Here is a 19,172-nt window from a genome sequence, read left to right as displayed (position 1 = left end):
ATCCAGGTCATTAATGAATATATTAAACAAGATTGGACCAAGTATTGACCCCTGGGGGACACCACTGGTTACAGGCCTCCAACTAGACTCTGTGCTGCTGATCACAACCCCCTGAGTTCTGTCCTGCAGCAAACTCTCAGTCCACCTCACTGTCACCTCATCTAGCCCATACTTCCTCAGCTTCCTGATGAGGATGTCATGGGAGACAGTGTCAAAAGCCTTGCTAAAGTCAAGGTAGATGACATCTACGACTCTCCTCTCATCCAGCCAACCAGTTATAACATCATAGAAAGCTATCAGATTGGTCTAGCATGATTTACCCTTGGTAAATCCATGTTGACCACTTCCAATAACTTCCTGTTCCTCAATGTGTTTGGAGATGACGTCCAGAATGAGTCGCTCCATTACCTTCCCAGGGACAGAGGTGAGACTAACTGGTCTGTAGTTCCCTGGGTCCTCCTTCTTGCCTTTTTTGAAGATTGGAGTGATGTCAGCCTTCCTCCAATCCTCAGGCACCTCTCCTGTTCTCCATGACCTTTCAAAGACGATGGAGAGTGGTCTAGCAATAACATCCGCCAGCTCTCTCAGCACTCGTGGGTGCATGCCATCAGGGCCCATGGACTTATGAACATCCAGCTTGGCCAAGTGGTCTCTGACCCGGTCCTCCTCAACTGAGGGAAAACTTCCTCTCTCCAGACCTTCCCCTTTGCCTTCAGAGTATGGGATTCGTGAGGGACAGCTTTAGCAGTGAAGACCAAAGAAAAGAAGGCATTCAGTAACTCTGCCTTCTCTGTGTCTTCCACCACTAGGGCACCTGTCTCATTCACCAGTGGGCCTACATTTTCCCTAGTCTTCCTTTTACTATTGATACACTGAAAGAATCTCTTCTTACTGTCTTTAACTGCTGTGGCCAAGCTGAGTTCTGATTGAGCTTTGGCCCTTCTCATTTTCCCCCTACATAGCTTTGTTATATCTTGATAGTCCTCATAAGTTGCCAACCCCCTTTTCCAGAGAATGTAAACTTTCCTTTTTTTCCTGAGGTCCAGCCAAAGCTCTCTATTTAGTCAGGTTGGTCTTCTTCCCCGTCTGCTCGTTTTTTGAGACATGGGGATGGCCTTCTCCTACGCTTTTAAGAGCACCTGCTTGAAGTATGTCCAGCCTTCCTTCATAACTGTTTGATAAGTACTTAAAATTCATCAGGAGTTGTATTTTTCCTTAGTTTCCCTGTTTTAAGTATTTTCAGTATTTTCCCAGTACTTTCAGTTCTTGGAGACCAAAACATGCTTCACTCCCTACAACTTGCTCAGCTTTCATGATTTTGTTTCAGCATCTGAAGGGCCCTTGTGCATTGTACTGCCACGAGGTACCTGAGTCCCATTCTGGAACCCACGATATGGGTGATCTCAGTTGCTTTTCATTTCTCATGGCTGCTGCTCCAGTGCTCCATCAAATATGATGCTGCCATATGAGTAAGCGCGGAAGAGTGGAGTCCCAGGGGTTTCTACTTGCTCATCAGGACCTGCAGGGAATTTGGATCTGTTTTGTACTGAGAGAATCACTTGGTCAGGTGTGCAACATGTAGAAAAGGAGACATCTAATGATTGGTTTACTATGAGAATATCCTTTTACTGGGGAAATAAAGAGATCATTGATCTTTCTTCATGCCTCCTCACTATTCTATCTGTTACTGACTGAAGTTTACCTCCTTGCTGCTTCACTCTATCAGTGATCATCAATGTCCTGAAAGACTGTTAAAGGCTTCAGTCTCCAAAGGTCTTAATCTAGACGCTCACAGGCAGAATTTGAGTCTCTCCATAAACCACACAGATCTGCCAATACCCTTTAACTTCTCAAAACAGCATCATCCCAGGTTCTGCTTTGGTTTAACTTCCAAGATAATTGGTCTGAATTGTATTGCAAAGTATCACCCTAAGGAAGAAGAACGAGGACTGTAACGTACACAGTCTGGGGTAGAAAGCTTGATGTCATCATCTCAGTGATTTTGACCTTGTGTGCAGGCTTCTTATCAGAGCCTGTGAAATCCCAGGGCTCTCCAGCCCGACCAGCATCACAGGATTTAAGGACATTTGGTATTTGACTGGATCAGGCCCTGAGCAAAAAGGTCTTACGTACATGTATAAACTCATGGAGATCATTCTTTTGAAGGTAGAAAACACACAATGCTGTACAAATGTGAAGTTTTATTGTGATTTTGAATTCTTCTAGAAATAGACTAAACCAAACATCACTCTGATTTATCATGGAAATGCAAAGGAGCAGAGTGTTAACGATTGGCTACAAAACCATACGCAGGAAGGTTAAAAGCCAAAAAACTGTGTATGTAAATATGTTTAATGAGTACAGTTGTTGATAGCAAACACTGGCTGTACATGACATATCCTGTACTTATAGAATACATCTATATACACATTTATATAAGACTGGAAAGGCACTAGAGTTTCCCAAATAAAACACAAGTAAATTAACAATGTAAATCCAAACATGGAGGTTGGGGAGTCTGTTTAGGGAGACGTGCTGGAAGGGAAACTTTGAAAATCACATGGGAAATTAGAAATCAGTCTCTCATTGATAGCCAGGGAATTCAAAATTCCGGCTCACATTTGTATCTTCAAAATCTCCCCTAATATACTGGTCAGATGCCAAATAATGTATGTAGTGTGAGATTAATGAGTCTATAAAGGAAACGTACAGTACTGCAGCAAACTACATAGCATTAAGCTTCTTATGAAGCTGGAGAGCTTACTATAAAGCCTGGCACTCCTGTTCCTGCTGTTCGTATAACTGTAGAAATAAACGGGTTCTTACAATACTGAGAATGTCAATACATTCCTGTGCAAGTAGTGCCCAAGAGATCTTGGAGCTATTTGTGGGGGAAAGTGCCATCGGAATAAGAGACGGTGGCCAACCCCAGTGGCCAGCCTTTCATCTGCTTTTGCCAGAGTGACCTTGCTGCCTTCATCTGACTGAAATGTTTATGGTTTAAAAAAATATGTTTGGGTTTTTTTTAATCTCTTGAAAAAACATCACTGGAGAATAATGTGATATGAAGGAAACGTGATAAAACGAAGCTAAGATAATATGTGTATGTGAAAAAAAAACCAAAACTCTGTAGAAATGAGTAGTAAAACTATCTTATTTTTGGGATGTCTTTTAATGATTTTAGCTTTTGTGATTTCACTGCCTTACCTACAGAGTGTAGGCCATAAGTGCAAGATGAGCATAGGTAGTCTTGCAGATGATGATTTTAGCCGTTGTAAGAAACGCTGAGTATGTTTGCATGACATTTATTTACATAGGAAATTAAAGCAATAACCAGCAGTGTTCAAACAACTGCGATGTCTGTGTCACGATCATCATGCATAGAATGGCAGATCAGTCAGTCCAGGGCAGATTTCATGTAAGAAGATTCACTTTCCTTTTGGAGATGCAACTGCTTTGGTCTAATTTTCAGAGCAGCTACACCTGTAAAAGACAAGAGCATCTGCTGTGCAGGGAATAATAAATGTCATAATTGTGTGCAAAATCATGCGTGTGTTTAAAGTCCTGTTCCCCCCACACCCTTGGTGAGCTGTGTGGATGTAGGTGGACATCACATGGCAGCAGACCAGCTGAATGACCACACTTTCTGAGACACCTTTGGTGCTCCTGTTATTGTAAAGGCCCCTGATTGCATTCAACCAATTCTTGCTTTCACGGAATATTTTATTACTTCTACATTCCAGATTTTGCCTTTATTCATATGGAGTGTTTATGCTGGCTGGCTGCTCTGCAGAAACTGTGATGGAGAGTTTGGACTTAATGCCAAGTGCCTCCGGCTCCAGCTGTGTCTCCTTGCTCCTGCCCTGGAAGGTGCGGAATCTGCTCCAAGGGCACGCTGGGCTGCAGGGTGCAGCGTGGAAGCAGGGTGGGTCAGATGTACCGGGGTCTGCAATGGAGCTACTCTCTCATGGTGGAAGCTCCTTTTATACTTCATTCCAAAGTTTTTGGCATGGTATCCATAGTAACTCAGATATAAAGTCCTGACAACTGCTGTGTCACCTGTTGAGCACCCTCCTATTATCCTGAAAAAGGATGGATTAGTGCAATTACTAGTGGCTTTAGCAGAGACAAGAAATTAGAAGCTACAATGGGTTCTCAGGCTGTACAGACCAGTAACCCCCAGACTATCTTGGAGAGAAGTGGCTTCTCCTACAGTAGTTTTAGTCTTTTTATAGATACCTGATTGTCTTCACTGGATTATTTTGTCGAGAAAGCTGTGTTCTCTCTCAGGAAATTCAGCAACAAAATTCACACTGACCCAAATAAGCAGATCCAAGGAGACCTCCTGTGTTTCCCAAAGGATTTGGCTGGCATTGCAGAAAGTCCAGCTTTTGTTCATTCCTTAGTAAGTGTACATTGCAAGTCATGTTTTTAAAAGATAGCACAAAACAGCTTGGAAAGATTTCTTCGTTTTAAATACGATCAAGACAAAGCACAAATCTGAAAGTACTCCTACGCAGAGCTGTCAGCGCAGCACTGCGAGGACAGCACGCGTTTAGCAGCGTAAGCAAGCTTGAGCCGGCGATAACCTTGCCAAAGTGTTTCCCACTACTGGATATTTTGTGTTTGTGATGACCATTTCTGACCTCCCCCTGCAAACATGCAAGTATTTGCATATTCTTTGTATTTATTAGTATTGAAGGTGATAAGTCTGCTGAGTTGAGAGATGTATGCATGCGCTCAGGTACTTAGAGAATTAGGATCTCAGGGGCAAAAAATGGAGGATGCACCATATATAAGCAACTTGCAATAATAGTCACTTGTTAAAATAGTTTACAGTGGCCTGTGAGGCACAAGAAGGAACATAGCACAGCTTTAAATAAGTATAAAATTTTAGATTGCATACCCTATATTTTGCTGAAATGTGAAACTCGCACAATTATTTATGCCACAGATGAGTTGCATCTAATAAAAAAAAAAATCCTGAAAAAAAATCAATCTTCCTTCCAATTAAAACAATTCTCCATTTTCTTTCTGTTAGCCTATGAGACGGTACTTTCATTTAATGTCACAATGCTCTGTGACTACACAAGTTACATATATTTATGAAAAAATGGACCAGTATATCAAATTAAATAGAATGTATGCACCGGGGAATATTATCCTGGAGTACTTGTCGATGGCATGAGTGTCGATCCGCATGCTGACGTATCTCTGGTTTTTCCTCCTGCCCGAGCCCCTCTCAGACCCCAGCGCCAGCTGCACCATCATTCGGTCTTGTTTATCTCCGTTCTCGGACACGTAGTGCCCCAGTTCGTTCACATCCCCATCGTTGTAGCTACCGTCCATCATCATGGGCCGAGGCTGAGGTAGGCTGCACGCACAGGGAAGCTGTGGACACAGGTAAGTGCAGGATGGTTTTGAGTTGTGTCCTGACATAGACAGACATCCCTTTTCTGCTTAGAAAAGCAGAAGAGGGGACAAGCCTGGGGAAGCCTGGGACAAGCTGGGATTCAAATGGGAGAGCAAGAGGATGGAGCTGGGCAACAGCTTTTTCCTTCTCAGTTTTCATGTCTGCAAGACACAGCACGGTCAGGGAGAGAGTAGGGCTGTCTGTGGAAAAGCTCATTTGGCTTAAGCAGAGCTATCAGGGTGTAAAAAAAAGGTCGGACCTGTACCTTGAAGCTGAGAAAATCAGGGAAGAGGGCAGAGGGAAATAAGAGGCTTGCCCCATTTGAAGAGAAGAGCTTAGGCTGAAATTGTGGTTGGTTATAATTTAATGTAATGAAGGCAGAAGGGGGAAATTCAGATGATTTTGTAAGTTTAGACTGTGCCTGGAGAAAGGTGAGGGATGTCTGTCATCTGTTGTCTGAAGCCCAAAACACAGTATTCATCTGGTGCTATTCACAGGTTTGGATCTTCAGTATAAAAAAATATTTAAAGGTAAAATCCTAATATACAGGCAGTGGAGGGCTCTATGTAGAGGGAGTTAGCACCCGCAGCCTCTGAAGAAAGAGCAGTGAGCTTGGGTGTGGGTTGTCTGCAGCAAACCTTTATAACACGGAATGCCTCACTGCTCCTGTCTTTTTACTAGCACTGCACTGTCCCCAGGCAGCTGAGAGCAGCACTCTGCAGTTGCAAACTTTTGAACATTTCCAGACATTTGCCATACCTTTTCCCAGGGGCGTAAGGCTGCATCGGAGATAAAAAAACCTCACCTTGTCGCGCAGTTTCCTCTCCTTCCGCTCTTGCACCGTAGTCAGGTAATTCACTGCCGCGTATTCCAGCACTGAGAGGAAGACAAACACAAAACTGACCCACAAGTAAATGTCCACTGCTTTGATGTAGGAAACACGAGGCATGGAGGCGTTCACCCCAGTGATGATCGTAGACATGGTCAGCACAGTGGTTATCCCTGAAAATATACCAGCAGGGAGACGGTAAGACGCTTTCAAACCAGACTCTTCACCAGAAATACAACTGTCCTTACAATTTCCTGACATCTGAATTTACCTTGCAGTATTGTTTCTCACATCTGAGCAACAGGTTTCACTGCCTGAGGAGAGTCCAGGCAGCCCCGATTTCTAACCGGGGTTTTCTTGTCTTTTTGGTGAAAATAGCTCTAGTTCTGGCCTCGGGGTGTTACTAGCCTGGTTCCTCGCCACACCACCAGTCTCCCACCCTATGTCCAGGCAGCAGCCCTTCACCCCCGTGCTGGCTGCACCCCATCTCCAGGCTCAGGACAGTCCTTGGAGAGGTACAAGTACATTGAGTTGGACTCGATGATCCTTATGGGTCCCTTCCAACTCTAGATATTCTATGGCTCTATGATTCTGAGTATCTCAGCTTCTAGTTCAACCCCTCCACAGGACGGGCACAAGCAAAACCTGTCTGCTGCTGCTGCTTCCACCAGTTTTCCCAGCCTGCGTTTTCCATCTGCTCCTGGTAAATCCCGCTTCATGGGAAGTCACAGAAGTCACCAGCTGGCTCTCAAGCTTCCCCAGAGCAAGAGCAGAGACTAATGGGGCCCCACGGGGCAATGCTGCCCCACATTACACCATGGGTGAGCACAATGAGCACACCAGCAAGGGCAGGCACCCCTGGAGTTCGGTGTTATCCTGGCTCTGAGAGAGGCTCTCTGTGGCCCTCTTATTTCAGAGGCTAATTATGTCACATGAAAAATGCCTTTGAAAGTTGAAATTATTGATATAAGCACAAAGGATGGAATTCACAGGAATATTCAGGAGCTAAAAAGCACTGCTAAAGGCAGTGCCTACATCTTCTGAAAAGCCATAGCCCAAACTCTTATGCTCCTTTTAATGATGTCTCAAGGCAATGGATGCTGTTTCTAAACACAGACATGGATAACTGCCCCATTGCCTCTATATATCCTCTCCACTGAAGAATATGATTTTAACAATAAATAAAATCCTGAGGTGTGTTGCCTGGAATAAGCAAAAGCTAGCTTGGGCGCAAATCTGCAGAAAACACAAACAGCACTTTGCTAAGGGCAAAGCATCCTCTTTAGAAGATTTATGTCCATATCATAGCTCCGCTCCCATGGTGATTCGTCTGACGTATGGCTTCATCTATCTGAAAGATGCTGCAAAAGGGGAAGCTGAATCCCTCGCATTGCACTTTGAAACTCATTTAACAAGTTGAACAGCACAACCCAACCGAGTGTGTTGCCTCCACCCTCCCTCCTCTAGCAAAACTTAATAAAGTGAATTTTTGTCAGGTCTGCTAATACTGATTTTCAACTTCTCACTCACTGAAGTCTCTGAAGGATACTGAGACACTTTGGCTCTATACGTGCCCGGTCTCTGTTAACAGCAATAAAAGCAGGGCAGGACGTTTGTGCTCTGATTTGCACCGTGTGCAGCCAGTGCTTGTGCAAGCAGGGAAGGTAATTCACTTGGCACTGCAGAGCAGATGGAGAGTTTGTACCATGTCCAGTCCCCTTCATGGGGGACACACGGTGGCATGGCTGATTTCCCTGCCGTAAGGCAATGCAGAGGCAGTGCATAGCACAGGGGATTTTGTCTTGATGGTTGCAGCAATTGTCTCTTAGGTCTTCTGACTACAAGATTGTTTTTACCTAAAGGGACTCTGGCAGGAACTGCTCGGCGATCGATCCAGAAGGACACCCAGGACAACATGACCATAAGGGTAGCAGGGAAGTAGGTTTGGAGCAAGAAGAAGAAGATGTGTCGGCGTAAAGTGAAGTTTATATAGAGGCGATTGTACCACCCTGTATAACAGAGAGAAGGAAAAAAAGAAGTCACACCAATATCAAACTACTTTCAGATAAGGTGGTATTGCATCAGGGGAATAGCCCCTCATTTGCATTTAGAAAAACACAGGTAATGACCACAGATCATTGCAGTTTACAGAGAAGACTCCTTACTGAACCAACTATCAAAGTCAAAGTGTGTCTCAGGGCCACATCTTCCAGAGAAGGTAATATAACCTTGTGCAGCCGTAGAGTTTAATTCATGTTAGAGATTGGTGTGATCTTGAAGAGGGATTGCCTTTCAAGACTACATAACCATCAAGATGGAAGTCTGTGTCAGGGACAGCAGCCTTGGCATGGAAGAGAGGCAGATCTGATGGGCCAGAGGGAGACCTCCCAATGGACAGTCCTCCGTAGCCAAGGTTGAGAAGTACAGTTTGCACCTCTTCTTCCCCCAGCCCACTGTCTGGCAAGCACACCAGTACCCACCTGTGCTGCTGTAAAAGGCGAGCTTTGTGGTGGTGTGAAACTCCTGGATCAGAAATTGGGAGAGTGATATCCTCTCATCTGTTTTTAGGGAATCATTCCCATTCTTCCAGTAGAGCATGAGGTCATCTTCGGTGTAGGCATCTAGGGGAGCAGAGCAAACCTTGGTGCAGTGCACTGAGCCAGTGGCTATCACACCCACAGCCCAGGGTGTGCCCACACACCTTCCAGGCTACCTGTGAGGTCCTGGCTGAAAAGGCCAGATGCCACCACCCACTGAGAGCCGCGCCGATAGTGGGTATGGTTGTGGCAAGGAGTGGACTCATTGCCACAGCCCTCAGGCCTGGTGCTTTTTGTAAACCCTTCTGTTTCTCTAATCATAATTTTGTACATATAACCCATGCGTCAGGCGACCCACCACATCAGAACTTGAAAAACTGTCCCTTATAATCATCCTAAAATCAGAAGCAAAGGAAAGGAGATTTCGAGGAAAGAACCTACTTGGGGTAATGGGAGGAACAGGCTAATAACAGTCTGAGGTATGTGGGAGGACAAATTCTTGGGTAAGCTTTCTGCCTGTGATGCACACATGAACATTACCGGTCTTGTTTTTTAAATACATGTGGAAATATAGTAATGTTAATCCTTTCAGATGGGGTTTAGTAACAACTCTTCCCAGAGAGGGAGAAAAGAAATCACACAGAAATATATTAAGACAGAATTAAGATTATAATTCCTTATTGTAAGCTTAAGAAGAAGAAAAGAAACTCCAAAAAAGCTAAAAGTTTAAAATCTCTGTATGAATTCCAGCCAATTTGTGTGTGCATCATACACAAAGGAACTACACGTGGGTATAAGATGTATTTATCTCACATAGGTATGAGAAATGTAATAGGAAGGTGGTTAATGTTGCTGCCCCGTCATGATTTCTACACCACGGATGAGCAGATGGTGCACGTGAGGGGCAAAGGGCCATTTATTTATGAGTTTGAGGGCAGCTGGGCAAGCGGGTACTGCGGGGGACTGCCAACCTGCAGGCAAGCGGCTTGGGGTCCTCTGGGGACAGGGTGGCAGTGGGGCAGCCTGGCTTGCTTTTGGGGACACTGGCAAGACAGCAATCACAGCTGGTGCTTAAAAAAACTGCATTGTTGGAAACATCATCTACTTCCAGTGAAAAAATATGGGCAGGGAATTTTTCTTAGTGTTGAAGTCTGCTGACTTTGGTTAGAGCTCCCATGAATGTAGCAGCAGTTTCATTATTGGTATAATTATTGATATAATTAAACAAGTTTGGGTGCCCATGGGGTGCAGCCCTTGGCTCCCCTATGCCTCCGCTGTACTTACAGCTTTCAATCTCCAGGGAACAAGTCTGTGTGTCCAGGGGAAAGCGACTAAAATCCATGTTGCACATTGCCGTTACTGTAACTCTAGGAATAATAAAGACCACCCCATTAAAAACTTGTCTTTTTATGTGACTGAAAAATAGTAAAGCTGCAAGTTTCATTTTTTTTTATTAAGTAACTGTCTGGACAGTAACAGTCCACTGAAAATAAATACCTTTCATTTAGCTAAGGCCATTCCACTTAAGTTAAAGCCATTTCTTCAGCAAACCAGTGTTAGAAAATATGACTGGAAAGTTAGGTCACCACAAATTGCTACTAGATGACAAAAATAATGGAGAAGAAAATGGGAAAGAGCAGTGAGGGCATGTTTTCCTCTTTGACTATCAGCAAGCTTCTCTCTGCAGAGATCTGTGCTTCCAACAGACGCTTTGTACAATAGAATAATTTACATTTGTCAAAGCCACCCTAGTGCCATGAGGGTTGCAAGTAATTTCTCCACACACAGTGAATTTCCAGCTGCTCAATGAGAACCAGGTGATCACACCTGGGTATCAGCCACCAGAGGGCACAGGCAGTGCCTCGAGTTAGGGCTGGACCTGGTATGCAGAGACCACTGAAATGCTCTGCCCCATCAATCAAAAGCTCTGGTCTTGCTATACTCCGATTATGTCATTTTTAATAGCATAACTTTGTGTTTGCACTGGAAGCATCCATAAATCTTGACTCAACTGGCTTGAACTGTAGGGAGGTAAATGAAAATAGAAGTATAAATCATAACGGGGAAAGAATTAATGAATTATAGCAGGGCTAATGGTAGACCAACGTCTGTCACATAATGATAAAAACAAGATGCAGTCCCTTATGTTAGTCCTTCTGCATGTGCAGGCTCCCGTTGATATTGCTTTCCTGTCTGGATTTAGTCTTTGAGTGAAAGTGCTTGGCTCAGATTTGTTGTTTAGGTGCCAGTGAGGTCTACAGTGGTTTCCAAGACAAGAGGAGACAAAGTCTGGCAAAGAACCTTAAAAAGGCAGATACCAATGAAAAATATAACCTACAAACAAAGGCATTCAGCAAAGGCAGGCAGGAATGACCCCTCTGCTCTTACAGGGAAACTGGCATTCATACTTCCCTCGCATTCATAAAGCACTCCAACCTGCAGTTACCTCTGAATAAATTAATGAAACTCTGTCAATTTGCTATTCAAGATGTTCACCACCATTTTGTACAGGACAATTGTTTAAGCAGAAGACCGTGTGTTGCAGGAGCCGAGTAGTTTTATATTCTTCTGTTCCCATCTTCTTTAGACAACCATAAATGTTTGCAATGCAGTTGATTGGTATCATGCAGCTAAATGAAAGAGTATGTAGGCATGCATGCTATAGCTGAACATTATGTCATTTTATTGTTCTTTTTTTTTATTGTACTAAGGGCCTAAGCACACTTTGCAAAGGCCTAAGGAACACCTGAACCTTGTCTAACATGCTGAGTGAAGAAAAAGCTTTAATAACAAGAAGGTAGACACTATTCAGGCTGTGGATTCCAATGAACATTAAGATAAAAATATCAGAGAACAAGAAAATTCTTGTCAAACTGATACCCCACAGGGAATCAAGAATTGCTTTACTTGTCTTCCTTTCATAAAATCATAAAACACCTTGTCAGGCTGAGAAGTTGATCTCCCCACCTTGCAGCAGGCTCAACTCTACCTCTGCCACTCCTCAGGTCTCTGTCTAACATGCCCTTAAAGACCTCCACAACCTTCCCAAGAAATGTGTTCTGCAACCTTATCATTAGTTAAATCAATGCATCTTGCTGATACTTGCTAATACTGACCTCCTAGCAGTCAGATTTTGTCCTTCAGAATACATTATCATCTGATGCTTGTTTATTTATCATGTATTTTGCTATTTCATTGCTGTGGAGGTGATGTCGACATTCTTGCATCAGAATATTGTACAGCATTTTCCTCTCTAATAGGATTTTTATGGGTCATTTGGCAATACTTGTTTTCTAACTGGATGGAGCTGCAGCCAAGAAAAACAGAAGCACCAATTTTAGTTTCTTTTGGAGATTGACAAATGCTCCTCACTTAGCATCTCCAAGTATGAGAATGTTACTTATTAGAAAGAAAAAAAAATCCTGGTTTAATAATGTTCCTCTCAAAGCTGATCAAGCAGTTGGAAAATAAGGGAGAAATCCAGAGTTGGGATCACCCCTCAAACTAGAGGACAAAACAAAGTTTACTCAAAATGTCCCCTTCAAGAAGTTTTCATGCATTTCACATGAAATGTGAGCAAAAAGCAGGAAGAGTCAAAGCCAAGTGTTTGGGTTGTTCTAGCCATACATGTGAGTCACCAGGAGCTATATAGCCTTGCTCTGAAGCTTCTCACTTCATGTGCAGAAGGGTATTCCGTCTGTTTTGTTGCTTATCATAAAGCTAAAGTTGCACTCAGTACAATTTATTCTTCTTCATAATTACCTATAAGAATAGAAATTGCGTATTTTGCTAGGCCCAGAGACTTTGTTGTAGAGTGAGGTGGATAACTATAGCTGCTCTGGACTTCTGTCTATTACCAGACATTGCCCTCTTCCTTAGACTATGCCTTCCCTCTTCAGCAGCGCCCTGCAGGGATTGCAGCCTGCTGGTCCCCGGTGAGCTGCCCCGAGGGACTGCCACATCTGGCCACAGCTTCCCAACAGCAGGAGCAGGGGCTAACCATGCATGCCAGGCGAAGGGATGCTGGTGGAATCAGCAACGTTGGCATAGAAATTGGCTTCCCATGACAGGCACATAATGAACTTGCACAGGGACTCAGGTGTCAGTGGACAGTCAGCACATTCATTCTTTTTTATATTTTTTTTTAGCATGAAGTCAGGCAAAAACACAATACAGGAATCAATTAAACTGCTTTCTCTCTCACTCTGCTAATAGCTCGCATTGACCAAATGCAGCTTTACCTGAGGCTATAAAGTACCTTCCCATCTGGCTGGACCCGCAGCATGACGTTGTCTGTGGTGGTGTCATGGATGAAGGAACGCTTGGAGTGGACAAAGAACATGTCGGGAACCCAGATCTTCTTCACCAGCCTGCCGTCAAAGGTCATGCTTTGGTTGTTGGTGCTGGGGAAGGACAGCCTCTCGTCTTTCCAGTAGTGCCTCAGATAAAGTGTCATGGTGAAGTCCTGCAACAAACAGGCTTGTGTCACAACTTACACTTTGTCGGCATAGCAATGATTTCTCCCCTCTGGGACAAACCACAACCAGTAAAGCACCATTCCCAAAGGCACATCCATTCCCTGAGCTTCAGGGAACACAATCAGCTGCAGCTTGTTTATTCCTCAGGTCAGACTGACCTACTGGGTTCAGAAATCAGAGGCCGTCCAGGTGGCAAATCCACCTCTGAAATGCAAATGTTGCATTTTGGTGTCTGCAAGCCACTCCAGGGACTAAAAGGTAGACATGCTGAGGCAGACATAGGTGGAAGAGTACTACCAACCACTTAATCCCCCAACTCTACGATGCTGCATTTCTGGAGCCATCAGTGAGGAAGTATTTGCTGCCTGCATTGCCCTCCACGCTGCTCTGGCAACTGCCTTCCCCCAGGCAGCTGGAAGAGCGTGCTGCAGTGAGAGCTCTCCCTCCAGCATAGCCACTGAAAACTTTTTGACTCAGTATTTGACCAAAATGTTTTGTTTATTTGTTGTTTTGTTGTTTTTTTTTTTCTCTTTCTCCCCATATATTGTATTCTTAGATCTGAGACATGTTCCTTCTCTTTGAGCTCTGTTGTATTTGGAGTCAGATGCCAGAGCCACGTACACTTGCGTTTGCCTTTTCCTTTATTTCAGAGGAAGCCCTCACATATCTGAAGATAAGCTCACGCTCAAGTGTTTATAAGCATCGTATCTTTGAGTGTAGTGCAATATATTGCCCATAAACTGAGGGAAGTGTCTAAGACTGACCAGTCTGCCCTGGTGTCTGGGGTAGGAGAAGTCCGATGAGTTTAAGGTTGTTTTTTTGGAAACTATTTGACATTTGATTTTTTTTTCTACAATACTTTCCAAGCATTTTGAAATATGGGGGTTTCTGCAGTCTTTTTTCCATAGAAGTTAGTTGCAGCTTGTGCTATTATTGTACTAGAGGCCAATATATTCTTGGAAGTGCTTTATATTGCATTTGAAGCTCTAAAGCTCCATTGAAGCTCCCAAAGCCATACAATTTCTTCTTTTTCATTTGATCCATTCTATAGCATTCTTTGACATCTTTTCCCTGTATTCAAATTTAAAGAAGATTGTCCTGGGAAACTTTTTACATTGACTCCTCTGTGTTGGTGTGTCCTTTGAACAGCAATAAATTGACAGAAGTGTTCTTCAGCAAGAAGTCAATGCCTCACTTTTTTGCAGAAAATTACTTCTATGGTTGCTGTGGAAAAATCAAGTATTGTCAGCTTTCATTAGGAAAGATTTATTAGTACTAGTTTTAGGCTATTAATCTGGGAACCACAATATTTTATGATGCATCATCTGAAAATCCCCCGAGCAACAACCATATAATATCTCCATCGTCTTTTGGTCCATTTTTCAGAGACACTATTAGCTCTCCCATTATGTTTGCAAATTAATTTCCAACCCTGGGTAACAATCTGGTTTTTTTCTTTCTTCCCATCTTTCCTCCAGATAAAACAGCTGCCCCACACAGCCTGCAAAAGATCTGTTAATTTCAAGGTCAGTGGCCCATAATAGATATTTATAAATTTTTAAATTAATTAGACAAAAAGAATACGATTTGTGACATCCTAGTGAAGTTTTATAACATCCTCTATTATTTTACCGCTTTCTTGCAAATAGTCAAAAAGTAGGACTAAAAAAGGAAAGACTGATATATCTAACTCCTCAAGCTTAAATTTAGTACAGAGTGAATGTCTCTGTCACTGATGGCTCTTCAATTAAAAAGCAAGCAATGATCTTGCAAAGCGCCATGGCCTGTTCCCATAAAGGTGTATAAGTTAAAAAAGAATTGATTCTGACAATATAAAGTTTTCTCTATCATTATTTTGCAAACAGCCAAAATTGACCCTGAATGTTTTTTTTTAGCTGAGGCCATTCAGTACTTTTCCCATATTGCTGGGAGTCGCAGCACAATGTTACACAAGGCGCAGGGGCAGTATTCGAAAAACAGGGGCAGTTGCTCAAAATCATAATGCTTGCTTAAAAAAAAAGTGGGTGTTTTTTTGTTTTGTTTTGTTTTTGTTTTACTTTTAAATCCTCAATGTTAAGTTCTTTACCTTTGCTTTCAAGTCCCAAAGCTTTCCGGGGGCTCTCTGGCCACCTTCACAAGCTTTCTACTCAACCAGAAGGGCTGGCGCCATCCCAGGAGAGGCAAAACCTCAGAGTCCTCACATCTGGCGCTGTGGGTGCTAAGACCACCAGAGACAGGGGGGACAACTGAAGGGCTCCCTGGTGCTGGGAGAACGTGCGCCCTGATGTGCCTCAGCATTGCAACCCTGCTGTACCCTGCAAGCGGTCAGTTGACTGCAGATATCCCAGCCCGCTCAAAAGCTGGAATACCTGCAGTGAGAGGAGCCCGGCTGCCAAACACCAGCTGTTCTGCCACACAGACATGTTCCTGGCTTAGACATGGGAGGAGGTTGGGCACAGGCTGTTTAACTCTGGGTCTGTTAATTAGGAGCACAGAGAAGTTGGGGCTTTCACTGAAAGCTTCAGAGCTCAGATACATTTGTTGAAAGAGCAAAGCATTTTGAAAAGTATTTTGTATTGGGGTGTGATTTTTTCTTTTTCTCTTCCAAAGCAAAAGCTGAGCTGCTGAGAGACTCTGGGGATTCTCTAACAGGTTAGGTCTGACAAGCTCTGGGTTTTGAAATGGTAAATAAAATTGGTGTAGGTCTTGCAGTGTATAAGCAGGGCCATCTCCCGTTCCTCTTCTGTGCTCCTGCCCTCCTGCACAGGTTGTTGTTTACATGTCATGTATGCATGTAAAATATTCCCATGGAAAATATCCCGCAAAAATCACACCTTACTTTCATCAGTGGTTTGCAACGAAAAAAGCCCCTCCTGCAAAAATCAAGACCAAAATCTGCACCACTTCAAGAGTGTTTGAAAGCTGATCATTTTCACATTACTAATTTTATGGTAGGAAACAAAATACAGGGACAAAATACAGGAATTTAGTCTGTGCAGACCACCAGCATTAGTCCTACGTGCCCCTGAAATCCTACTTCAGCATCAGTGTGAAGATACAGGAAGGACAGACAGAGCCGTATGCAGGTCCCCAGCACACAGCAAGGGTAACACAACTGCTGATCCACCAAAGGCAAGTTCTGGAGAAACTTCTCCCCTCCGAGCTCTTTCTGGCTGCCCTGTAGAGAGCAGGACTTGCCAGTGTGAACCAATGTTGATCTTCGGATGGCTACATGGCTTCTGGTTGGGAGCTAGCTGGCTCCTGACCACCTCACAACATGGCCAAAGTGAGACTGTGTCTACAGTATATCAAAGTGCCTTAAAATTAACACATTAATTGGTCTCCTCCGAGCTTTTAAACATGTTACCACTTCTTAAGAAAATGTAAAAACCCAAATCCTTTGGGACAGTCTCAGCAGTGTTGTATCATTTTGTCCTAGAGAAAAGGAACTGTCAGATTTCTTCCTGTTTCGGGGGAGATGAAAGGGTAGCATGAGGTCAATAGAAGCAATTGTCGGCAGATTCAGATCAAACCCAAACCTGCCTTCTGAAGGCTGTGGAGTGTCTGTCCTTGGGGGTATTCGAACCCCACAGACAGAAACTTGGGCAGCCTGCTCTAGCCAGCCCTGCTCTCAGCAGGGATTTGGGCTAGGTGGCCTCTAGAGGTCCCATCTGACCTTAGCCCTTCTGTGACTCTTACCATGTCCACCTCAGAAATGCTGTCCAGACTTTCAACTTGGACATCCACCCCAACAGGAATTGCAGGGCCTGGGGGAACAAAATTAAAAGTTGAGAAAGTATAAATCTGGTGAGACAAAGTAATCCTCTGTCTCTCATATCTTAGAGATAAAAATAGATGTTCAGTCTGAAATAGAAACAACAGTAAACCAATTGAAAATAGAAATGGTTGGAATTAATAACAAAAACCTCCTAATAACAATCAAAATCAGCAATGAGACTGACCCATTACTGACTTTCTTTTTTTATTGTGTCATCCTACACAGGTCCTTTCAAAATTTGAAAGCCCTGTCTCTAGCGCTCGGGTCCAGGGCTTGCCAGCCGGCTGCCCCGCAGAGCACCCATTCACATGGAGAGCAGCAGAGGCACAGCTAAGGGGATGTAGGAGGGTTACTCCAAATTTTTCCCTCACTTCTTCTGCTCCTCTCTCAGGCTAACAACATCCCTGAGAGCTACTCCATGTACTTGGCTTTCGCATCACTCAGTGCTCGGCTGTGGAAAGGATGGGGTGATGGGAGGGGTTGCGTTACAGGATACAGGCATGTGCCTGGGGCTCCCAAGGGGAAGGGTTGGTCTGTGACCCCATGTAATAGGGATTTTGATCTTTTTTTCCTCCTCCAGGCTTTGACTAGCCCCTCACATACCTCTGGCAATTACAGTACAGTAGATCTGTCAAGATAAATAGTGCTCACATTAGCAGACTGCTATGAAACTGAAACCTTTTAAAATTAATTGAACACGCTGGTATTTGGTATATTGAGCAATAAAATCTTCTTCCGTCAGAGTATATAATGGTATCCTGGATTTGAATGACCATCTGTCAGCCAGAAAGGGTAGATAAATTACAACATTCTCTAATCCGATGGGCTGAAAGAAAACGTGTTCTCCTTCATCCATTTCCCTGAAAGCTTTGGTTGCTCCAGCACACAGCCACAAAACTGTGAGCAAGCATTAACACATGGTAGTCAAAATATTTTTTTGGGGGTTATAAATGTAATGGCCAGGTCAGTACACATGGTACGTGATTTGATTATGTACACACACCACCACAGTAAGACAAAATCTTAGAATTTCCTCCTCATCAGGGAATAAACATAAGGTATATTTGCAGATTTTTATCAGAAGAAAGTGTCACTGAATACCGGGAATATTATGTTGCTTGTAATCACATTTCCACGCCTTTGACCTATTTGCTTGTCCAAGGAAGAAGGCTGTTTCACTGCACCCATATCCCCCAGAGCATGTCATGAATTCACAACACAAAATAACAAAAATTAGAGACAGAAAAGGCGGTGCTTGTTAATCTACTTGTTCACCTGACTACATGTTACAGGATAAAGGAGCGACAGTGTAAAATAGGAACAGTGACAAATGTGGATGTTTCATACCTCCAAAACCCGGTCTCATGCTGAAGTCATGGTCATCTATTCGCAGCAGCTGTTCTGACTTTGTCAGGGGAGATTTGGTGATGTCAGGGCTTCGTTTTAGGATTGGGCTACCAGGAAGAGAGAAGCACAGCTATGAGTCCTAGGCAGTGCCTGTAAAGAGTATACACCCACTTCACTCCATTACCCCTTAGACCATTTACCCCTTAGACCGTTTACCCCTTAGACCATAACCACGTGATTGCCTGCAGTGGTTGGCAGCATGTCATTAAAAAATGATTCCTGCACTCAACATAACAGCTTAGGCACCTGTGATAATTCTGGCACTAAGAAAACTTTTATTCAGTGACTTTTTGCCTCTGTAAAATTGTCTCTGCTTATAGCACAGTTTAGAGACAGTCATTCAAAAGTGTGGGTTGAAGGAACAGTGTGTGTGGATAAGTGGGGAAATGGAAATGGGGGGGGAGGCATTTCTGACATTGAGTTATGACAGGGCATGAAGCCAAGAATTAGGGAAAAAATACATCAAATAAGCTACTGGCTGTTGCCCAGAAACAAAATGGAGACAGGCTGGGAACCAGTCCAGGAGGTAGGCTGTCCCCTAACTTGGGATAAAATGATTAGCTCCTGCCCTAGATAACAAGGATAAAAAGGAACATTAAAGACCTCGCAGGTCTCTGAACACTAACGAGCCTGGGAGGTTCATTCCAGAAGCTGTTAGAGTTGCACCAAATGCTGGGCAGAGGATGCTCTGCTCCTCCACACCCAAGGTGCAAAATGCTGTTCAGCGCCC

At 43.6% G+C, this 19,172-nt stretch overlaps 1 protein-coding gene and 1 long non-coding RNA gene across 2 annotated transcripts; one reads left to right on the top strand and one right to left on the bottom strand.

Moving 5' to 3' along the window:
- Positions 1–4,810: 4,810 nt before the first annotated feature.
- On the bottom strand, positions 4,811–18,437 carry GABRR1 (gamma-aminobutyric acid type A receptor subunit rho1). The gene is made up of 8 exons (XM_082481942.1): positions 18,383–18,437; positions 16,957–17,024; positions 13,021–13,244; positions 10,064–10,146; positions 8,723–8,863; positions 8,099–8,251; positions 6,219–6,415; positions 4,811–5,391 (listed from the first exon to the last, which is right to left on the bottom strand). The coding sequence occupies exons 1-8, from the start codon at positions 18,399–18,401 to the stop codon at positions 5,104–5,106; spliced, it is 1,173 nt and encodes a 390-aa protein (XP_082338068.1). The 5' UTR covers positions 18,402–18,437; the 3' UTR covers positions 4,811–5,103.
- LOC309670836 lies at positions 6,220–13,009 on the top strand. Its single transcript, XR_014269051.1, has 3 exons — positions 6,220–6,263; positions 6,349–6,440; positions 12,995–13,009. It is a non-coding gene; the product is annotated as an uncharacterized lncRNA (long non-coding RNA).
- Positions 18,438–19,172: the final 735 nt, after the last annotated feature.

Source organism: Vanellus vanellus (assembly GCF_965231255.1).
Source record: "Vanellus vanellus genome assembly, chromosome: 3".
NCBI lineage: Eukaryota > Metazoa > Chordata > Aves > Charadriiformes > Charadriidae > Vanellus > Vanellus vanellus.
The sequence above is the reverse complement of the archived record's forward strand: the minus strand, read 5'-3'. Positions and strand labels throughout refer to the sequence as shown.